Here is a 19,400-nt window from a genome sequence, read left to right on the forward strand (position 1 = left end):
CTAGTAAGAGCTACTTCTGTGACAAACCAGGTTCAAATACATCCTTTCTTTTTCTGCCAGAAATCATTTTTTAAGTGTCTGATCAAGCAGTAAAAAAATTACTGCGAGCAACATTCTTTCCTTTTTTTTAACATTTTACATTTTATTGATCTTGAACAACAGTTTTTCTTAAATTAAACATAATATGTTAGCTTTTCAAGAGAACAAACAATACCCATAAATGCCCGACTAAAAATCATGCTGTGTTCACTTCTTTTCTCATTACAGAATAGAAAGAAAATAGTTATAATTATTACAACTGAGATGCATGATGTGCATATTTGAGAAGAAAAATTCAGGAGCAAGAGCCTGACGTGCTGTGCCAGGGAATGGGGATGCACGGACCTTTGCCTCATGTTATCATTAATTCCCACATTGTCCCAGATACCAGTATGAATACACATTATCCCTCTCCTTGTGGCTAGACAAAGAGCACAAGAACAGTGAATTGACACAGAATATTTCTGCTATCATTATTTCCTGTCAGTAAAGCCAGAATGCAGTTGTTGCACATTTTAAATAAAAATTTTGTGTCCAACTGTCCACGCTGGTTTCATTGCACTTCTGAGCCTTTGACAAGCCCAAGAGAACTGCTGCCCTGCTGAAATAAATGGCTTTTCCTGTAGATTTTTTTCCTGCATTTTTCAACAGAGGTCTCCCCGGAGAACCTGAGAACTGGATGGTGAGGACTGCGGCACATGGCCCCTTGTCACAGTGCTGTGGGGTTCATTCAGCAGGATTCACTGGCCTACCAGTGGCTGCAAGGGACTTTGGGGTTCATTAGTATGCTGGTGATGCTCTGCTTATTTCCTATTTTTTACCAGAAATGTCATTCTTCAGCCAAGATGCAGACATGAATGAGAACAAACTTGGCTGGACCTGACTCTGCAGTGGACAAAGGCAGTGCTGGCAGCTGGCACTGCACCATTCACATTATTCCAGCCTAAAAAGCAGTATCCAGTCTGAGCTCACTTCTTGCATCATGCAGACTTTTACTGACCAAGTTAGCAGAGGTGATGATGGACTTGGTCTGCTTTGGTTTTTCGGTGTCAAGTCATGAAAACATTCAGGGAGACTGGAGAGTTTCCAGCTCTAGAATTTGCTCTGATGACAGGATGATGTCCCATGTGCAGCATTACACACAGTGTCTTTTTTGGGAAAACACATGTCACTGTGCTACATTTCATTGCTTAACTATATGACAGGGAAGATTTGAATTGTCTATCTGGGCATGGGGATTTTCTCAGTCCATAAAAAACAGCACAATGCAATAGGAGGTTACATTTTCTAAAGCAAAAATTAAACACAATGTGTTTTTAAAAATTAGGATCTGATATGCATGTTTACTGAATATTATCTCAGCTTTGAAGGGATGGACCAGAGGGAAAAGGAAATTATGCAATGAACTGGAGAGAGGAGACATGGAAAACAAAATGTTCTGGCAGTGTATAATACATTATCACCTTCTGTGACTTAGCCACATAAACCATGACTGTTATAGCTTTGTTTTTATGTAAAAACTTAGCTCTGAGGATTCCAGGTTGAACGCAAATGTAGTGCCAAATAAAAAGACTGATAAATTCACCTACTTGGTGTTCCAGGCAGGACATGAAGAGGCAAATAATTCTGTTTATCTGTACTGTTTATCTTCTGACTGTACTACCAGGCTGGTCACTAGAGATGAACTGAATGATGGCTTAGAGATGAAAGAAAGCCTTGGGATAATTAGAGAGCGTTCCTTGTTTAATAAAAGTGAACCATTTCTGGGCACAGAATTTTGAAAAGTGCTTTGAAAGCTTCTTGCTAGAAGACGACAATAAAATGCATGGGTTCTGTCTATTTATAGCTAATTTCTGTGTATTTATATTATAGTGGAAAGAGTGAAAATATTCTAATGTCCACAGTAGAACAGGGTAAGCATCATACCCAAGCCAATATACCTGATTTCCATTTTGAAAGTGCAAGGAATGAAGAATAAATATCAGTGAGGCAGTTTTCCAGAAGTTAGCAAATGCTTGCATGTATGTGTCTCAGGCCATGAACAAATATCCTTGGTCAGTCAAGGACTACTGCCTGTACTGCCACCCACTTTTATCATTTCCTGACAGCTACCACTTGATCCAGCTCCTGTAGGAGATCAGTTCACATAAACATGCCCAAATTTCTTTCAAGCAATATAAATGAGAGCAGTTTAAACAGTTAAAACAGGTGATGTGAGGTAATCTAGCCGATTTTCCTCGCAGCAAATGGGCAACATTGGAGCACTGGCAACAGAACAGTAAAGGTGGTAATTTCTGGCAGGTGGGAGGTGACAAAAAGCTGGAGGTGGTAACCTCTTTGCTGGTACAGATGGATGCAGGCAAGGATGCCAGTCCACTGCTGTAATATGATCTGAATACAGTCTAAAGCACATTTAGGTTCTTATATACAAAGGAAATTCTGCATCTAAATAGCTTTAACCTATTGTTACAAAAGTTTTTTTAGGGAAAAAAATGTTTTTAAACTGCAAAGTGAATTTACATATAGTGAAAAAGAAGTCTTCTGGAAGAACCTTTAACTACTGTTTTACACAAGATTCCCTCCCATTTTGTGTCTTTAATTCTTTGCATAGGAATAGCAGTTCCACTTTCTTTGCCCTACAAAATATGACAGATTCTAGATAAAACATGCCAACCAAAGTCAGAAGCATGAGCTGTGGTGTTATGTGCACCACCTATGCACAATATGGTAAAGCAGCTTTTGACAAACCTGAGTAGTTAAGAGAACAATGCAGAAAGGTAATCTCCATGTTTGTGCACTCGGGATTTCGGCTCCCCAGTTATTGCTGTCTCTCCTCATTCCCCAATTCCCAGAGAACCAGAGTTCCACTACTTTGATCTGCAGTGGCACCCAGCTGTTGGTGCACCCTGGGGAGTGTCCCTGCCCAGAGAATTACAGGAACGAGCCCACAGTTCAGCCTCGTCCCTTCTTGCTGTGGGCCTAATGCAGCTACTTGACACCCTTATGTGTCACATCCATACTTTGCACAGAGAAGGGCTGGAAAAATCTGCCCCTCTGACATTGTCCTGGTGCCTTTTGAGGGTTTGCTGTTTCAGCACGGGCAGCTGTTCACCAAGCAGCAAAACTGGCTCTCAGGCTGATCTCTCTTCTGGGCTTGTGCACGTGAGATGGCCGCTTCTGGCTTGATAAGTGTTCCTTTCCCCCACACTGCATTCACAAGGCTCTTTGGCTGTGCTGTGCTCTCAGGCACAACAGAGGAATGTCTCATTAGGTTTTCTCAGCCAATTCATAGAAGTTTCACATTGTTGCCCAAACACAATTGGTCTGTAACTATTTGGAGAATTTTTAACTTCTGAGGCTACATACTCTATGCTAGGCAAATGAATATAGGGATTATAAAATCAGCTTTCCAAGTACTCTCAAAGATACCTTTTCTTATGCTAATAGAAAAATAAGAAAAGCTTTAAGTGGGCTGTGATATTTTTCACAGAACAATCTTGAGTAAATTAAAATGTAAATTTTTCTACAACCAGTGCTTTTGGCTGACAAACCTTTTGCTTAAGTCTTTAGATGCACCCTGCTTCCATTTGATTTTCACATTTGGAGGTTTTGGAAGAATTTGCCTGATCAGTTCTGTGATCTCTTTTCTTATTCCTTACGCTGACTTATGCAGTTTCTGCATGAGTCTTTTTAGCTTGCTAAGCCAACAGCAAACTAACCCAGTAGAAAAATTCATTTTCACATGCTGGCTGAGTGAACTGAATCAAATGAGAGCAAGAATCATGGCTGAACCACTCAGGTATGGGGAATTGAGTCCTCTGAGTTTTCACCCCTATGGATGTACAATTTCCCGGACCAGGCCTGGGCTCTGCCTTGGGACCTGGGGTTCCTCCCTCACCACCAAAATCTTCATGAGTCTCATGTGCCCACAGAGCAGTCTGACAGTGCACAGCCCGGCAAGGCTTGGTGTCACAGCACCCTACAAGAGGCAGCACAGCATCTCTGAAGAGCAGAGCTCAGCAGGGATCCTCACCCCTGGAAACTGCACTGCCACAGCACCCAGCACCCTGAGGAACAGCAGTGCCTCCTTCTGAATGCCTCCACTCAGTCATGTATGCCTGCTCCCACTGGGGTCTGGAACATGCACTCTGACAGCTTTTTTTTTTTTTAATTAGCTCCAATATGTCAACCAAACACATAAGATTATCTTAAATATGTAAGATGATAAACTTAAAGAGTAAAGAATATAAACTTGATTTACAGGGACACATCCCTAAAGACCCCCAAAGTGAAATTTAAGGACATGAAAAGGACTCAAGTCAAATTCATTAAAAATTTCTAGCAAATAATTTTGATTCTCAGGGGAACAAAATCCCAATCCTGGATGGTTGGCAGTATTTGCCACAAAGGAGCTCCTATCCTGAACAGGCTCTAGGTACAGCTTCAATGCAAATAACACTCAGTTACTAGATTTAGGGGAAATTACTCTCCTGTACTAATGTGTATGTTATATGGATTATTTATGAGTCCAGAAAGTCTTGTTAAATAAATATCTTAAAATACAAGTATAATATAGATAGGCTCAATCTAAAAGTTAACATTTAGGAAGAACAAGGTAGCATAAATGCATCTATTTCTTCTTCACGTGACTCACAATATTTTAAACTAATCTCTTCAAAGAGAAATTTGCAGGCTTGTTTTACCCTTCCCTTGCAGCACCTGGCAACTGAATTTCTGAATTTGCTTGTGTTTTCCAGACTGTCAGATTTAACATATCCACTGTTTAATGATTCCATCCTCACCTTTAAGTTCATGGAGCATTCTTCTCTTTTAATCCCAGCAAACATCACAATCAAAATCCCTATTCCTAGACAATGAGGCCTCTCTTAGCAAAACTGACACTCTTTTTGGAAAGGTTTAATACTTCAGACTTCTAAACACCACAAGCTCCTAGTAAAATTTAATATTGCCCATGCTTGTTGATGTTTTTCCACTAAAGCAGATCCATTTTGCTTTGCAAAGCAAACTTGGCCTCAGCATACTTTCATGGTGCTGCCCTCTTGGATCCTGCTGAACAACAACTGGTGACAGAACACAAAGCTGCTTCATTAAACATCCACCAGCAAATCTAATGTGTGAAAATTTTCAACAACTCATTCATAGTTCAGCTAGTTTATGATAAATTTCTCATCAACAAGACATCACAAGCAGAGATCAAAGAAACTCCAGGGAATGATTTCTCTTCTGAAATGCATAAACTTGTGAAGGTGGAAAGTCTAAAGAGAATGAGCAAGGGCAGCTGATTAAATAAGACAGTTTGTACTTCCAGCCATGGAAACCAGTTATAAAAATAAAACCCCATCCCAAGTATGAACACAATGCAAATGCAGGAAGAAAATGTATTTTTGCCTGAACTATAGTATTTAGCATCAGGAACATGTTCACAAAAAGGGTTTGACTGACTGGGAGACTGACATTTCCTGTTTGCAGACCAAAATCAGCATGAACAGAAGCATCCCTGGGTTGTTCTACCCCTGCAGAACCCTTTGTCTGTCTGGCTTTCAGTGCATTCTGCTGCCCACTCCTACTCAGTGCAAATTATTGGGAGACACTTTCTGGAACAGGAATTCCAAATTTCCAAATAATACTTGCAGATCATACCTTGATTTTCCCCAACTGTGTGTCAATAGGTTTAGCACAATAGGTTTAGTTTGTGTGCTTTCAGATACCCTAAAAATCAAACCCATTAACAATCATACTGTTGTTCACTTTGGAACATAGTGATTTTGTCCATTAATTTCTTTGTGTTCAAAATATGGAAAGCAACTTAAATCTTCCCTGTTTGGTTCATATCAGTCTACAACTGCTAAAAAACCCATATAAATAAAAAATAATCCAACTGAAAATGAATGTTAAAAATTTTTCTTCAATGAGACATACTGTTGCAAAATTCAAATAACCTAGGACTACAGGAATTGAAATAACAGATCTAACCACAGATCTCCTAGAAATCTGATCAGAGAGTTATCAATACTGAATGGTCTAGAAAAAAAAAATTAAAATTTATCTTGAAAATTAGAGGTTGACTTATGCCTTGAAGCATTTTGAGGTTATCCAATCTGCTGCAGCTGTTCAGTTCACATTCCTTCATGTGCATTAAGAACCATACTCTGGGCCTGGAAAAAGTGCTCAGCAATGCATGGATGCAGAGCAAAGATTTAGAAATGGCATATTTTTTGCATATGGTCTTTGAACATTAAACACTTGAATCTTTTAAGACAAATGCCCAAAGTAATGTTTCATTCACATTAAATGCTGTTATAATGAGGGGAATGTCATATGCTTTATAAAGTGCAGGTAAGCACTGTAGTATTTATAAATAGCATCTAACAACCGTGGCTGTATATTTTTTAAATATACATATTTCTATGTGTGCATGCACTTTGCACAACACTAGGTAAGATAATTATATAAATTACATAGCTATAATAGACAATTATGAACCAAATTATTCTCTAACATAGCATTATACTATTACATAGCAGCACTGCTTTGCTGCCCTCTAATACATATTTACTGCTTCTGGTTTCCAGAGTTTTTCTCTCAGAACTCCTTAAAAACCTAGAAATTTTGAAGTTACCAGGAAACAAAACAAGTATTTTTTTCTCTGCACATCTCAAATTTGGAATTCTGCACCCAAACCTCAAATACTGCCAGAGGCTCAGAAACTGAATTCTCCCCATCACTGCAGTAACAGTTAAAATTGCAGCACTGTGTGCCCTTGCAGTGCTGCCAAGAGGCAGCTTTATTTCGCTTGAAATTGAGATTTAAGGCTTTGAGTGAGACACAATTCACAGGTCTAGCCATCTAACTCACTGGACCTTAGCAGCATGACTTTTAAAAAGCAGTTTTTATCATTTTTTACATATATTCCCTATGACTGAAATCACGATGTGCAAAGGTGTCTGGTGTTATGGGTACAAGGGATAAAACTCTTATTAAAAGTTTTCTTTGCTGTTAATACTTTTAGTACCATTTTGCACTGTACTATGCAGATAGTACCAAGTGTTCCACAAAATGGTATCTTCAGTAACAGTCTTCACAGGACTCCTGGAAAGGCCTGCAGAGCTCAGCAACAACTTTGCCAACTTTAATAATGGCTCACCCCAAACTTACACAGACAAATCATTGTAGGACATCCTTGCAAGGGTCCTTTAGTAAAAGAGAGTTGTACTAGAGTACTAAACAAATGTACCTGAGAAATTCTTTGTGAATTATGACTCAAGTGGTGGCAATTTTTATACTCTGGGTTCGGTTCATCTATACAGGTAAAATTGTAACAAAATTTGCATGACAGCCTTAATAAAAGTTCTAAGACTAGTTCTGTACACAGAATGTACTTAAAATACATCCCCAGTAAATTCTTCTTCCTATTAAAGAGTTTAATTTTAAAACAAGTTCATTCAGTATTTGATAAAAAGTCTAATTTCAAGACAGAATTGCATGGAAATAACTTTTGTAAACAGTGTGCACTGCAGAGGTATTACAAGAAATATCTACAAGCATCTACTGTAAAAGACTAGTTTGGAGAAATCCAGGATACACTTAAAATGATCAAAGCCTTTTAAAAGCATATCAGTGAAACAATCAAACTCTTGCTTAGATGAACACACCTAGTGATTGTCAAAGCAAAACAGTTTTATCTGCTGCAAAAACAGGATTTCCCCTCAGTTACTTTGGCTTAACTAAGGCTTTCAGACAAAAACAGTAAAACAAAACAATTCTGTATTTAAAAAAATAATTATGAAAAAAAAAATAAAAGGACACAATGGAAAAAAAAAAAACCCAGGAACTTATTGGAAAGGCAAGAGAAAAAGAGACAAGAAGAAAGGGAGGAGAGGAGATTAAGGCAAGATACAGCTCCCACGAACATATCCTTTAAAATTCTCCCAATATTTCCTCTAAGACACAGTTAACCTGGAAGTACAAAAATTTTAAGGGACTAGATGCTAAGTCATCACACAGACTGAGACTTTTGGATGCTTAGTCCTATTCCCTGAATGGAACAAAGGCCACTTTGGTAACCTGAGATTTAATTATACTCAGCCCAGGCAGATTTCCCCACTTAACATAACTTGAGTATCCACTTTCCCTTTCTCTCCACCTCCTTCCCACTGCAACATTCCATCATCTTCCAGGCCCTGTTGACCTCACATTTTCCTCACTGCCTTTCTGCAAACTGAGACAGTCATTTGTCGTTCTGAATACCAAAAGGCTGCCAAGCATAAATACTCACAAGGGGAATTTGGTGGAATAGCCACTACCAAAAATTCATAAGCAAAATTTTTTAAAAAGTAAACAAACCCACAATTCACTAAGTTTGTGCAGCCAAGGCTGGTTGTACATGACTCTTGTACCCCCACCACCCCCCAGCCTGGCTCTGCCCTCCAGGGAATAAATCTATTATCCAGCAGTCTGCACTGGAGGATTCCCCCATGGCCCAGCAAGTGAGTTTTACTCAGCAATGCCTTCCTGTGCTAACATTTTGAAGATGCTGATGATTCTCTCTTCTCATTCTTCTGGTTTTGATCTGCATTTTTCTGAACTTTAAACACACGTTCTTGGTGCATATATTTAACTTCTCCTCATAATATGGAATGCTGTGATCCAGAAGTCATGCTGAATTTCTGACACAGCAAGTTGGCACCAGGAAAGTGATTTCACTACAGGATCACAACAAAAAAAGTAAGGCCATAGGAAGAAAATTAACTCCCACTTCCAGCACAGCTATTCAAACATACAACTCAAAAAATATCTTACCTATTGTAAGACAGTCTATTTTATTAAAATCAAAATTTCCACCTGTCACAAGAGTATCAGCATATGGGAAATTGTTCCAAAGGATATACACATAACTAATAGAGGTTTTCTCCTGGTCCTTTGGAAATTAAACCGACCAAAAAAAAATTCTAAATGATGATGTTATAAGCAAATACACAAACAGTTTTGAATCCTTTGATCTAGATTTCCTGTTTATCTCTTGTCCACCTCTTTCAGGGTCAAAGCTGACTTGACTTTTTAAGAGCTGAGCAGGATATTTTCATATTCCAGGAACATTTTCCTGCCCAAACTAGAAAAAAAGCCAAAACTTTACAGCAACAAATTTGCAAATTAAAACTTCAAAGATTTCCGTATAAATTAGCCTAAATACACTGTTTGTCAATTCTGATTTCAACATTATTTTTAATTACTGACAATTAGCAACTATATCCAGATAATTAAGAATTCTGAACAGCAAGTATTAACACCGATAATTCGTATGTGAAAAGGAATAAAAAGTTTTCAATGGACACATCTTCCAAAAGCTGTTATTTTTACAAGTTGCTTGCTTTAAGAACCAGCCAAAATGTAAGTTAAAAGTACTGCCAGGTAGAGCTCCACATCAAACATAAGAGTGGTTGTTGGCCCTCCCAGTTCAACCCTCAAGAATGGTTGCCAAATGTAGGTGCACACTCAGCAGGGAGAGTTTGTACACACAGCAATTCCCCCAGGTCAACAGCCATTCCCAGCTCCCAGATCTCCTGACTAAGCAGAGCTGTTTATGTGCTCAGTAATCCTCACTGAATTTCTCTTAGGCACTTCCAGTTTCCAAGCAGCTTTTTATAAATGCTCCATTCCCACATCACACCCAGTGAGGAATTCCACAGATTAACTACATGTCTCGAGGAGAATCATGTCATCATCCAGGATTTGGGTTAAAAAAATTCACATTATGTCAGATTAAAGCATTGGTGCACTAACTTCAATTTAGGAATTCTGCATTATACAAATAGCACTTGAAGGCCCATATTTAGAAGTATTTGGCATTAGATGAGACAATTAAGAGGACAGTGTGTTTGTCACCCCACGAACAATGTGAGTTGTGTGGCTGGTGCCTCCTCCTGCACACTTTCAAGAGAGGAGAGTGATTTGGATGCATTTTCCTGCTGGGACATCACCTGAGCACTCAAGGGGCACTGCTGCTCTCACTGAGCATTGGTTTCCTTCTTCCTTGCAACAACCACCTCACAGGTCTATTGGTTATTGTATTTAAATTCATGTTTTTAGTGGAGATTTAAATTATATTTACAAATTATGTCACAATGAAGGATAGTAAAGAGGAAAAATTATTGATTTCATTTAATCAGACAATCAAATAGATAGCAAACTTTGAGAATCAGCATTCTTGCATGAAGTTTTCACCTGATATAAAAAGACAAAAGCAGTTAACAGTTTGGAGGGTGGGTGTTATTTCTTTAGGGAGCATCCTAATTTTTTAAAAATAGGGAGAAATATAATCTAGGTCTAAACTCCCTATTGACATTTTAACAACTTTTTAAAAAACATGATTCTGCTATTACTAACAAAACATCAAATTATCTTTCTCGAATTCCATGCTACCAGAAATTAATTCTGAATAAAAGTAGCCAGAAACTGCTAGGGGTATGGACCTCTGCTGACAGTTCTAACAAGGTAGCTGATAAACACATCTACAAACAAATTTCCACATCCCTCATCCCTCCTGCAAACAGTCCAGGTAAATATAGAACAGAGATCCAGGGAGAGCAGATCTGAGCAATCCTTCCTTTGTTCAATAGTGGGATGAGATTTTACAGATTTTCTCAGACCACTGTGCTTCAAAACATGAGAAAATTGCCTGATCATAAAGATTTCGTGAAAGATCAGCAGGATTTGGACACCAGAAAATAGAGATTTGCCAGTGTTAATCATCTTTTAGTAAAGAATTTCAAATTTGGCTTCTGGTAGACATTGGATGAGTCTGATTTTCAAAGAAAACAAGAAGGTATCCTCTGCATTCTAATGGTAAAGAATCACAGCCAGCCAGAATCATCCCTGAGAGGCACAGCTGATTTCTGACCAGGCATCTCACACACCTTCCACTGAAGGTGCCATTGCCTCATTAACAAAGCCTTGGCAGCAGCTCTAGTGAATTTTGGACTGGCCTCTTTCCAGACACATCCTTCTCCAGTTTCAAGAGTCATTAATGCCACCTCCCATAGCACTGTCTGGACGGTTTGAAAGCCAGGACACACACAAAGACATTCAGTATAAAAGGTGCAATTTTATGTGCTCTCCTCTTGGATCTCCCAACAGAGGGTTAAAAGTGTGTTATCAGAGGTCTAACAACAGTTAGGTAATCATCTCTACTCTCCCTCTGCGACTGTTTGGGTACAAACTACACTCATGGTGAGTTTCACTCACCTTTGGCATAGTTGCATGCACACAGGACAAAAGAAACAAGAAATGACAGCTCAGAATACTTTTCAGATAGAGAATGTAATTATTCATCTAATACTTATTAATATCTAATCTCATCATTCATTTAAACTTGAAGAGAAAGAGAAGGTTTTTTTTTCAAAATGTCTTTTTCTAAACAGACCTGCTAATGTTTAATCCAATTGTCATAGCTTTTTCTTGCCTTTTTTTTTTTTTATTCTTTCTTTACTAAGTGATGCCTACTTTTCATTTGGCAAGGTGAGCAAGTCAAGGAGAGTGAAAAAACACAACGGAACTACATGCAGATACAAAAAGATTTAAGAAAAGACCTTAGTTTTGAATGTTTTATCTTGCCTGGGACTCTGGAGCAATTAAAAAATCCCCTCTCCCCATCCTGCCACCAAGATAAAATAACACGTTTTAGAGTTCTCCCCTAAGAACTAAATGAGATGGAATTATCAACCATTAGTTTATGACATTCAAAAACCTTGAAGGGACAGGAACAATAAAAATCAACTAAAAAGAAAAGCTCTACAGAAGTCTCTCTACAAATTGAGAGACTTGAACACTGCCAAGATACTAGTTCTTCTTTTAAGTGATTAAAAAAAAAATCTTGCTATTGGAAATGAGGGGATCTGTGATATATTCCACGTACCATGGCACAAACAAAAATCATTAACACATCACTGCCTTTGCTCCATTTCACAACAGAATTCTTTGATTCTGGGGAATTGTTGTACCATTTGTTTCAACAATATGTTGGATACTGGTGACACTAAAATATGATCACAATACATAAGTAGTCTTGGAAACATTTCCCTGTAAGCAGGAAAAGCCACCCAAAAGACGCAGGGGGTTTATCAGGACTCAGACAAATCCATTCATGACCACGAAGGGAGGCTGTTGCTGGGGTCACAAGGCAGCCAGGACCTGGCAATAGTGGCGTGTGTTCACATGCTGACGTGTCATTTTTATGTGTCATTAATACACAAACAGCCCAAATTTCAAACTTCTGTTCAGATTTACTTAATTAATTTTTCAATGATCCAAGGATTAGGTTAGAGCCATTGAAATATCCTCTTCAACCCAAGGTCCATGACACAAAGAAGGATGCTGAACATTATTTTTCTTAAATGGAAAAACGACTTTTCTTACTTGGAAATGCCAATTTTATTCAAAATTTTCATGCTGTACTGTAAAATGAATTTAAAGTGTATGACTTAGCAAATACTAAAATTCTGCTCTTAACATTCGATAGTTCTACTATACTTCATCCTCATTACTTCACAAGTAATTTTTGTACTATGAAACCCATATTTTGTAGCTGTATTTTTATACTTAATCAGACATGATACATAAATATATTTAGATTGTGGATCTCTCCCCAAGAAAAGTATAGGATATTAATAGTTTCAAACCCTGGACAGCCTCTAGACCTTTGTCTAGTTTCCAGCAGAGTTCTCATTAACAAGTTTAAAGCAGTGCTACTGCATCTAGAAATTTCAGAAGGGACTCCAAAATTCTATGTTTAGGAATGCCACCTTCTCTTTTGGGGTCAGTCAATCGGTCTCCTGGGGTAACCTGCTTAATTTGTTCAGCTGGGAATCCCTCTTCATTTTACTTTTCAATAAGAAAACATCTCAGGTCAAATTGCAAAATGCTCTGGTTTGTCTGCCCAAAACTAACTCCATAACATTTTACAAGAATCTGCTATGTTGCAATGAAGTGGTGTTTACAAACCCAGCCTACAGTCTTTACCTGACAGAAACATCGTTGATACAAAGTAAAGGTAAAGGGCTGAGCTTCCTTCAGTGTGCCAAGAATTCACAACAGCTTTTCTTGCTGGCAATTACCGTGCTGCTCTGTGGGAAGGTAATTTATGGAAGCACATAGATCACTGTGGCCACACGGCATTGCCTTTGCTGAAAGAGTTCATGTCAGAGTAAGATCCTCTGAGAAAAAGGAAATTAAGTCAGCAACCCGCTCACCTGGTATTTTTCCAAAGCAAAACTATTTGGAGGCTCAGAGAGATCTCTGCATGCTTAACTGTAATTACCATGAAAAAAATCTTTAGCAGTTGAATTGTGTTGTTTTTGCAAACTGACCTATGAAATTTCCCAGTTCCCTGTGGCCATGTCATGGAGTCACTGGTAAGACATTTTCAGCAAGAATGTGTTGTGGAAGCCAGGCTCTTCAGACGGTATTTCCTTCTCCAAGTCATTATGTATATTAACAGACTGAAGCAGTTTCTTGTTGAATAACACATCCAATCTATAGGAACTTCTAACTTTTGACAGCCAAGAAGAAGTTCAAGCAGTATTTTTAATCCCTTGTCCCAGATTTACCAGCAAAACAATGCTGAGCCATTAAAGCACTGCAGCACTTTCCAGCCAGTGTCTAAAGAAAACAGCTTTTTATCAGACTTGCTTTCTGTACTATGTACAAACATACAGAGCGACAAAGCGCCTTTGCATTGCACAAACACTGAGAGAGCAAAAAGAAAATGAAAACAAGGCATAAAACAAAGAAAGGATGTGTACAATGGAACAGGCACAAGCTACTTTTTTTTGTTTGTTTTTCTTTTTTGTGCTAAAAATAGAACACAATATTTATTTTTGTGTAGAGACTACTCTCCAAAGGCTGAATAAACCAGATGATAAGAATATTAACATCATTAAAGTTCTTTCTAATTTTCAGTTCTTTATGTAGATTCACCCTTTCCTGATATTACTTACTTCAGAAACTAAGTCCTTTGCAAGAGAAAAAAAAATCCAACAGAAACTCTTTAAAGTGGACATTGTAAGAGAGAAGTGATGAGACTTAGTCCTATGACAGTTAAAAGTCTCCTGAAAGGAATATGTGGGACACTGAAGCTACAAATTTTATCAACCAAACCTTCTGTAACTTTGAAGCTTTTTAAATTCCAACTCCTGTACAAGGCTGAATAAATGTCTTCAATAACGTTTCCCAGCTATGAAAGACAATGAACAATAATTAGCAACAAATAGAAAACAGTGCACATCCAGTGTAGGTCAGTTTAGGTGTTTTCTTGCCAGAACTGCTACACACATAAACAAATTAAACACGCTGTTTTATCATGTCTTATCACTACACTGAAATTAAACCTGGAATAATGTTTGTAACAGAACTGATATGGTAAAAACACAGTCTGACCTAAACCCAGCACACTTGCACATTGGGGTCTGTGGTGGTGTGTTTTGGGTTATGTATGTTTTCATTACTTGACGTTATTTACAATGGTTTGTTCCATGTACCCCTTTGGTTATTCCCCGCTTGGTTTACCCCAGTCACTGTTTTCTGTCAATCCTTTGTTATGTAACCCAGGGGCCCTGCCTGTCACCTCGAGGCCTCTCCTAACCTCTGGAAAGTTCTAGGGAGAGCCTCGAGGGATAGGACAGGATTCCAGATTTCCCCTCCTACCCCACCTTGGTTTGTTCCCCTGTTTGTCTATTGTGTCTTGAGCCACGCCTGAGTTACCTCTGATTGGACCCACACAGAACCCATCCCTCTGTACCACCCCCGGGATAAAAGTTATTGCACAAAGGGTGACTCTGGACTCTGTTGAGGCAGACACCCTGGGCAAATAAACCCAGTTTGGTTGACCCTCGACAGTGTCCCCTCTTTCTCTCTCGCACCATCACTGCCTCCAGCCAAGGGCCAGCCAGGACCCACAGGATCTCGAAGGTGACCCGGTCACTGGAGAGTACCTTTCCTGCAGCGGTGTCAGGGTTAGCCAGGGCAGGAACAGCCGCGACAACGGTACAGGGGTCCTTTGCATTGTGCATCACAAGATGCTAATACTGCAGATACTTAAACAAGGCAGTTTCATGCCACCAACACCTGTTTGAGGAATAGACTCCCCTGTAAATGAATCACAAGTTCCTTGTAAACTACCAAAATCCCATCAAGACAACAACATCACAGAGCCCCAGGACAGATTTGCAGGTACAATACAGAAATGAATAGTCTGTGATTTTAAGTATTTCTAAAAACATTTACAGACATAAGAGTTTTGATGTACCAAAAAACCCCAAACCAAAACAAAAAACCCCACCAAAACCACACAACCAAAACCAAAAAAAACCCCCAAAAAATTTTAACTAATTCCAGTGCTGTTACAACACAGATAATTTTAACTTCTCATTGAATAAAACATTTGATTTTCACCTCCAGTGATATTGCATTACTTGTTGAGTCTAATTAAAACAAAAGCCTCCTCCCTGACCATTTCAGTGGTGTTGGTGAACAGCTCTTGCAGATGGAATTGATGGAGTTGGTAGCACCTGAACCACCAATTTCCTTTGAAATGATACTACCAGGATCATTTCTCTGATGTACTCCCTGCCAATTATTTACAAACTTCTTGAAAAGTGCCTGCAGTATCCCCACATCCTTCTCACAGATGCACCTGGAAACAGGAGCTATGCACACTGTTCTGGATTTACTTACTTCTCTTTACTTACAACTGATATCCTCTCTTCCTACCTTAACCATCTGCCTTAATGCATCTTGGATTTATATTTTCCTTTCTCACAGTTAAATGGTAGCAGTGACTTATGGTCACTTTGGACTTTCGTTATTGATTACTTCAGTCAAGTTTTTTTATCTTTGTGTCACTTCCAATTTATGAGTCCCATTTATAGAGAAATTCCTATCAACTGTATGACCCTGCACTTCATAATAGGAGATTTCGACCAGTTTGTCTTGCTGTATTTTCGAAATTGTCATCTAGCTCTTAACATTTAATGGTTTGGTCCTCTCAGTATTAGCAAGGGCATCCCATGTTTTGTCAGTCTTGTACCTTTCCTGCTGCTTCTTTAATGGAAATATTAAAACAAGAGTAGCCAAAAAACTGTCCCCAAGGAACTCCATAAGTAAAATCTCTCCCATCTAAATGTTTTCTTTCTTATCTAGTTCATCACATCTTCTCTTCTACTAAACTAATTTTTTCTAGCTGAAATAATATTTATTAAATGGAGGTTTTTTCAGCTAAATGAATATTCTGAAGTCTCACTAGAAAGGCTTGCAAGTCACAAGGTGTTTTTTGTAAGCTTCTGCTTTATTTTACTCTATTTTTCTGCAATTGGTCTGTATTTTATGTTTTCTCCTTCTAAGCTCATGATATCATAAGACCACAGTTCACAGTGCTCCCACTTTCTTACTTAACAGGCATTTCTGAAAATGCTGTCATAAATGCATCAAGCTATTTTATCTAAGAAAAAAATCATCAAAAATATTACAATTAAAAGAAAAACATTTCATCTTGCCTTTTCAGAGGAAAAAAAACCTAGTATGGTGTGGTCTAATAGCTTTAAGCAGTCACCCAGGTCTCTAAGCAGTTATAACCCTGAATAAAATGGTTATTTTAGTGTAATGATGCTTGCTCAGCAATTACTAGCAAATGCACATTAGTAGAAATCCCCTGTAGAGTTAAGAGCCCCTGAATGTTCCTATCTGTGGATGCACTCTATGGTCAAGCCACAATACCTGTACTGTGATCTTACAATCCCTATGCATTACAAAGGCCCACAGCAATCAGATCACTATCGCTGTGTAACTGTTATTGTTCACATAGAGGGACTCAGAGGCACATCTAGACCATCTCAGATTTTGAGAGAGATCACTTTTTTGAATCAAAATGTACAGCTTAGGCCCAGCTTGAACAAGAAACAATTAGACATAGGAAGAGTTCCAAGCCTACTCATCTACTGTTTTACAAACTGTGCTGCACTAGTAACTTCTTCAGGTTTTCAGTTCCTTCCTATTATGACTGTTGTCACAAATTTCATTTCAGAGGCACTGGAATCACAGAGTGAACACACTACAACAAAGAAAGATCAGCAAAATATAGAAACCAAATTTCGACTCTACACAGATTCAGCTGAAGGCAGCTGCCAGATTTTTATTAATCAGTTGGAGACTCTTGATAAATGCAGTTTCAATACCTCTCTTCCTCTGGTGATGATAGTCCATGGCTGGTCGGTATGAACTCACATTTTATTTTTAATTCATATTACATCCGATTTGATATACTTTCCTTCTCATTATGCTACAGAAGCAACTTCAGAAGTAAGGCTGTGATACAAAGATGATAGATTTCACTGGTAGCTACCATGGCTAGAAAAAATACAAAGTGGATATTCCCGACAGATGCTGAAGGAACGGTCTACCAGCAATTTTTCACAAGAGACTCCCATGCCAAGGATTAAATGCAGCCCTGGGTTAAAGCCAGCAGAGCTTGAACAAGTGGCTGAATTAATGTGCTATGCCCTGGAGAGCTGAATACCAGTCTCATTTCTCTGAGACGTTCACTGGCAAATATTTACAGACTTCTTGAAAAGTGCCCACAATATCCCCACATCTTTCTCACAGATACACCTTTAAAAATAACTTCTCCACAAGCCCATTCAGTTGAAAGCAAAGCCTTCAACATCAATGAATTATCATTGAACAGCTTCTAGTTAAACTGTGAAAAACCAGTTCACCAAAAAAAACTTTTTCAAAACCATGCCAATACTAAGAGTGACTTTTCATCAGCTTCTCAGTTGGAAAAGAAACAAAAGACAGGATAAGAAACTAAATCATTTTAGCAGATCCTTGAATTCTCATAGAACCAATGGAATCACATAAGGTGGCACAATGGATCCTTCTTGCACATCTGTGAATATGCAGAGGAATTCTGAACACCCCATCATGCACATAACTCCCTTAACAAATAAGAGAGATACATTTAACTCCCTTAGTAAATAAAAGCCAAGCCTTGCAAAGAAAAATTTGTTCAAACCTACACTCTCCCCAAGCCAAGGGCCTGAAGCTGCTGCCACTGAAGTTCATCATCCACTTTAACTTAATTTGCAGAGATGTTGGGCTCTTAGAGGAGTGTGTATGGAAACCCAGACCTGAGACTCCCAAATTCTAATACACTAGAAAAGATAAGGCTATTTTATCAACTGAGGAAATACATACAACTAGAATAACAATTAAGTCTGATAAATTAAAGAATTATTCTAGTCCATCAAATCAGAAACATCCTTTGATGGAAGAAAAATGTAACCAGGTATTCAAAAAAGAATGACAAAAAACAAGCAGCTCTCAAAATGGAATGGCTAGAGATGACAAATGCCTGCTGGTCTGCAATCCTCCAGCTTCTCTTCTCTGATTTTTTAGCTTATATTTACAGGGACAGCTGCTCTTAAATAAAATCAGACATTTCCTGGGCATTTCTGTCTGTCTTTTTCACCAGTACTACCAATTATCTCTGGATGAGTAAAAGTATTTGGGGACATAATTTTCATAAACACTTATAAATGTTCCTATCATAAAACATATACTAATATACCCTTATTATATTGACTTCCAATTTATTTTTGGCCCACCAAAACCTAAAAACTCTTAACATTGAAGCAGGCTGAAGCCCCTAAAATCTAGTTATCAGCATTAATCCCTCCCTGTTCATACTATGGGTTTTGTTTCTTTCTGTTTTTCATAACAAATATTTGGCAGAGATTGCTTTCCCATAACAATGATTTTCTTATTGCTTGGTTTTTTTTCCCAATTCTACCAGGTGGATGGGATATTAGAAAGCTGGATTTGGAAAATGGCAGCAGCTCTGAAGTCTCAGCGTAAGCCCCTGAACGTGGTCATTGCAGACTGGCTCACGCTGGCTCACCAGCACTACCCCATCGCCGTGCAGAACACACGCACCACGGGCCAGGAGATAGCACAGCTCCTGCAGTGGCTGGAGGTGAGAACTCCCACAACAACACACGTGTCTCTGGAGAACATGTATTCACTTGTTCTTATACTTGCACAACCTTTCTGAAATACTACGCTTTCCAATGCTTTCATTTCAGTCACTCACATTTCTTGAATGAAGTGCACATTTTTATTCCATAAACTTTCGTATGACTTTGTAAAACTTTCATCATGCAAGAGGAAAAAGCAAGTGGTCTTGTTTATGAAAATATTTTTATGTATCTTAGAGGTGAGAGAGTTTTCTGCTACTTTGACTTTTCATTAGCATGTGTGTAGGCAGCTGACCCTGTTCCACATGTAGAAAACAG

At 38.5% G+C, this 19,400-nt stretch overlaps 1 protein-coding gene across 1 annotated transcript in view; it reads left to right on the forward strand.

Annotated features, from left to right (window-relative positions):
• Positions 1 to 19,400, forward strand: part of LIPC (lipase C, hepatic type) — a 54,474-nt gene that overhangs the window by 21,088 nt on the left and 13,986 nt on the right. Inside the window, exons 3-4 of the mRNA XM_066328540.1 lie at positions 17,132 to 17,319; positions 18,902 to 19,081. Coding sequence (XP_066184637.1) covers positions 17,132 to 17,319; positions 18,902 to 19,081 — 368 coding nt within the window. The remainder of the gene's footprint in view (positions 1 to 17,131; positions 17,320 to 18,901; positions 19,082 to 19,400) is intronic.

The sequence above is a fragment of the Sylvia atricapilla genome, chromosome 13 (assembly GCF_009819655.1).
Source record: "Sylvia atricapilla isolate bSylAtr1 chromosome 13, bSylAtr1.pri, whole genome shotgun sequence".
In the NCBI taxonomy this organism is placed as follows: Eukaryota; Metazoa; Chordata; class Aves; order Passeriformes; family Sylviidae; genus Sylvia; species Sylvia atricapilla.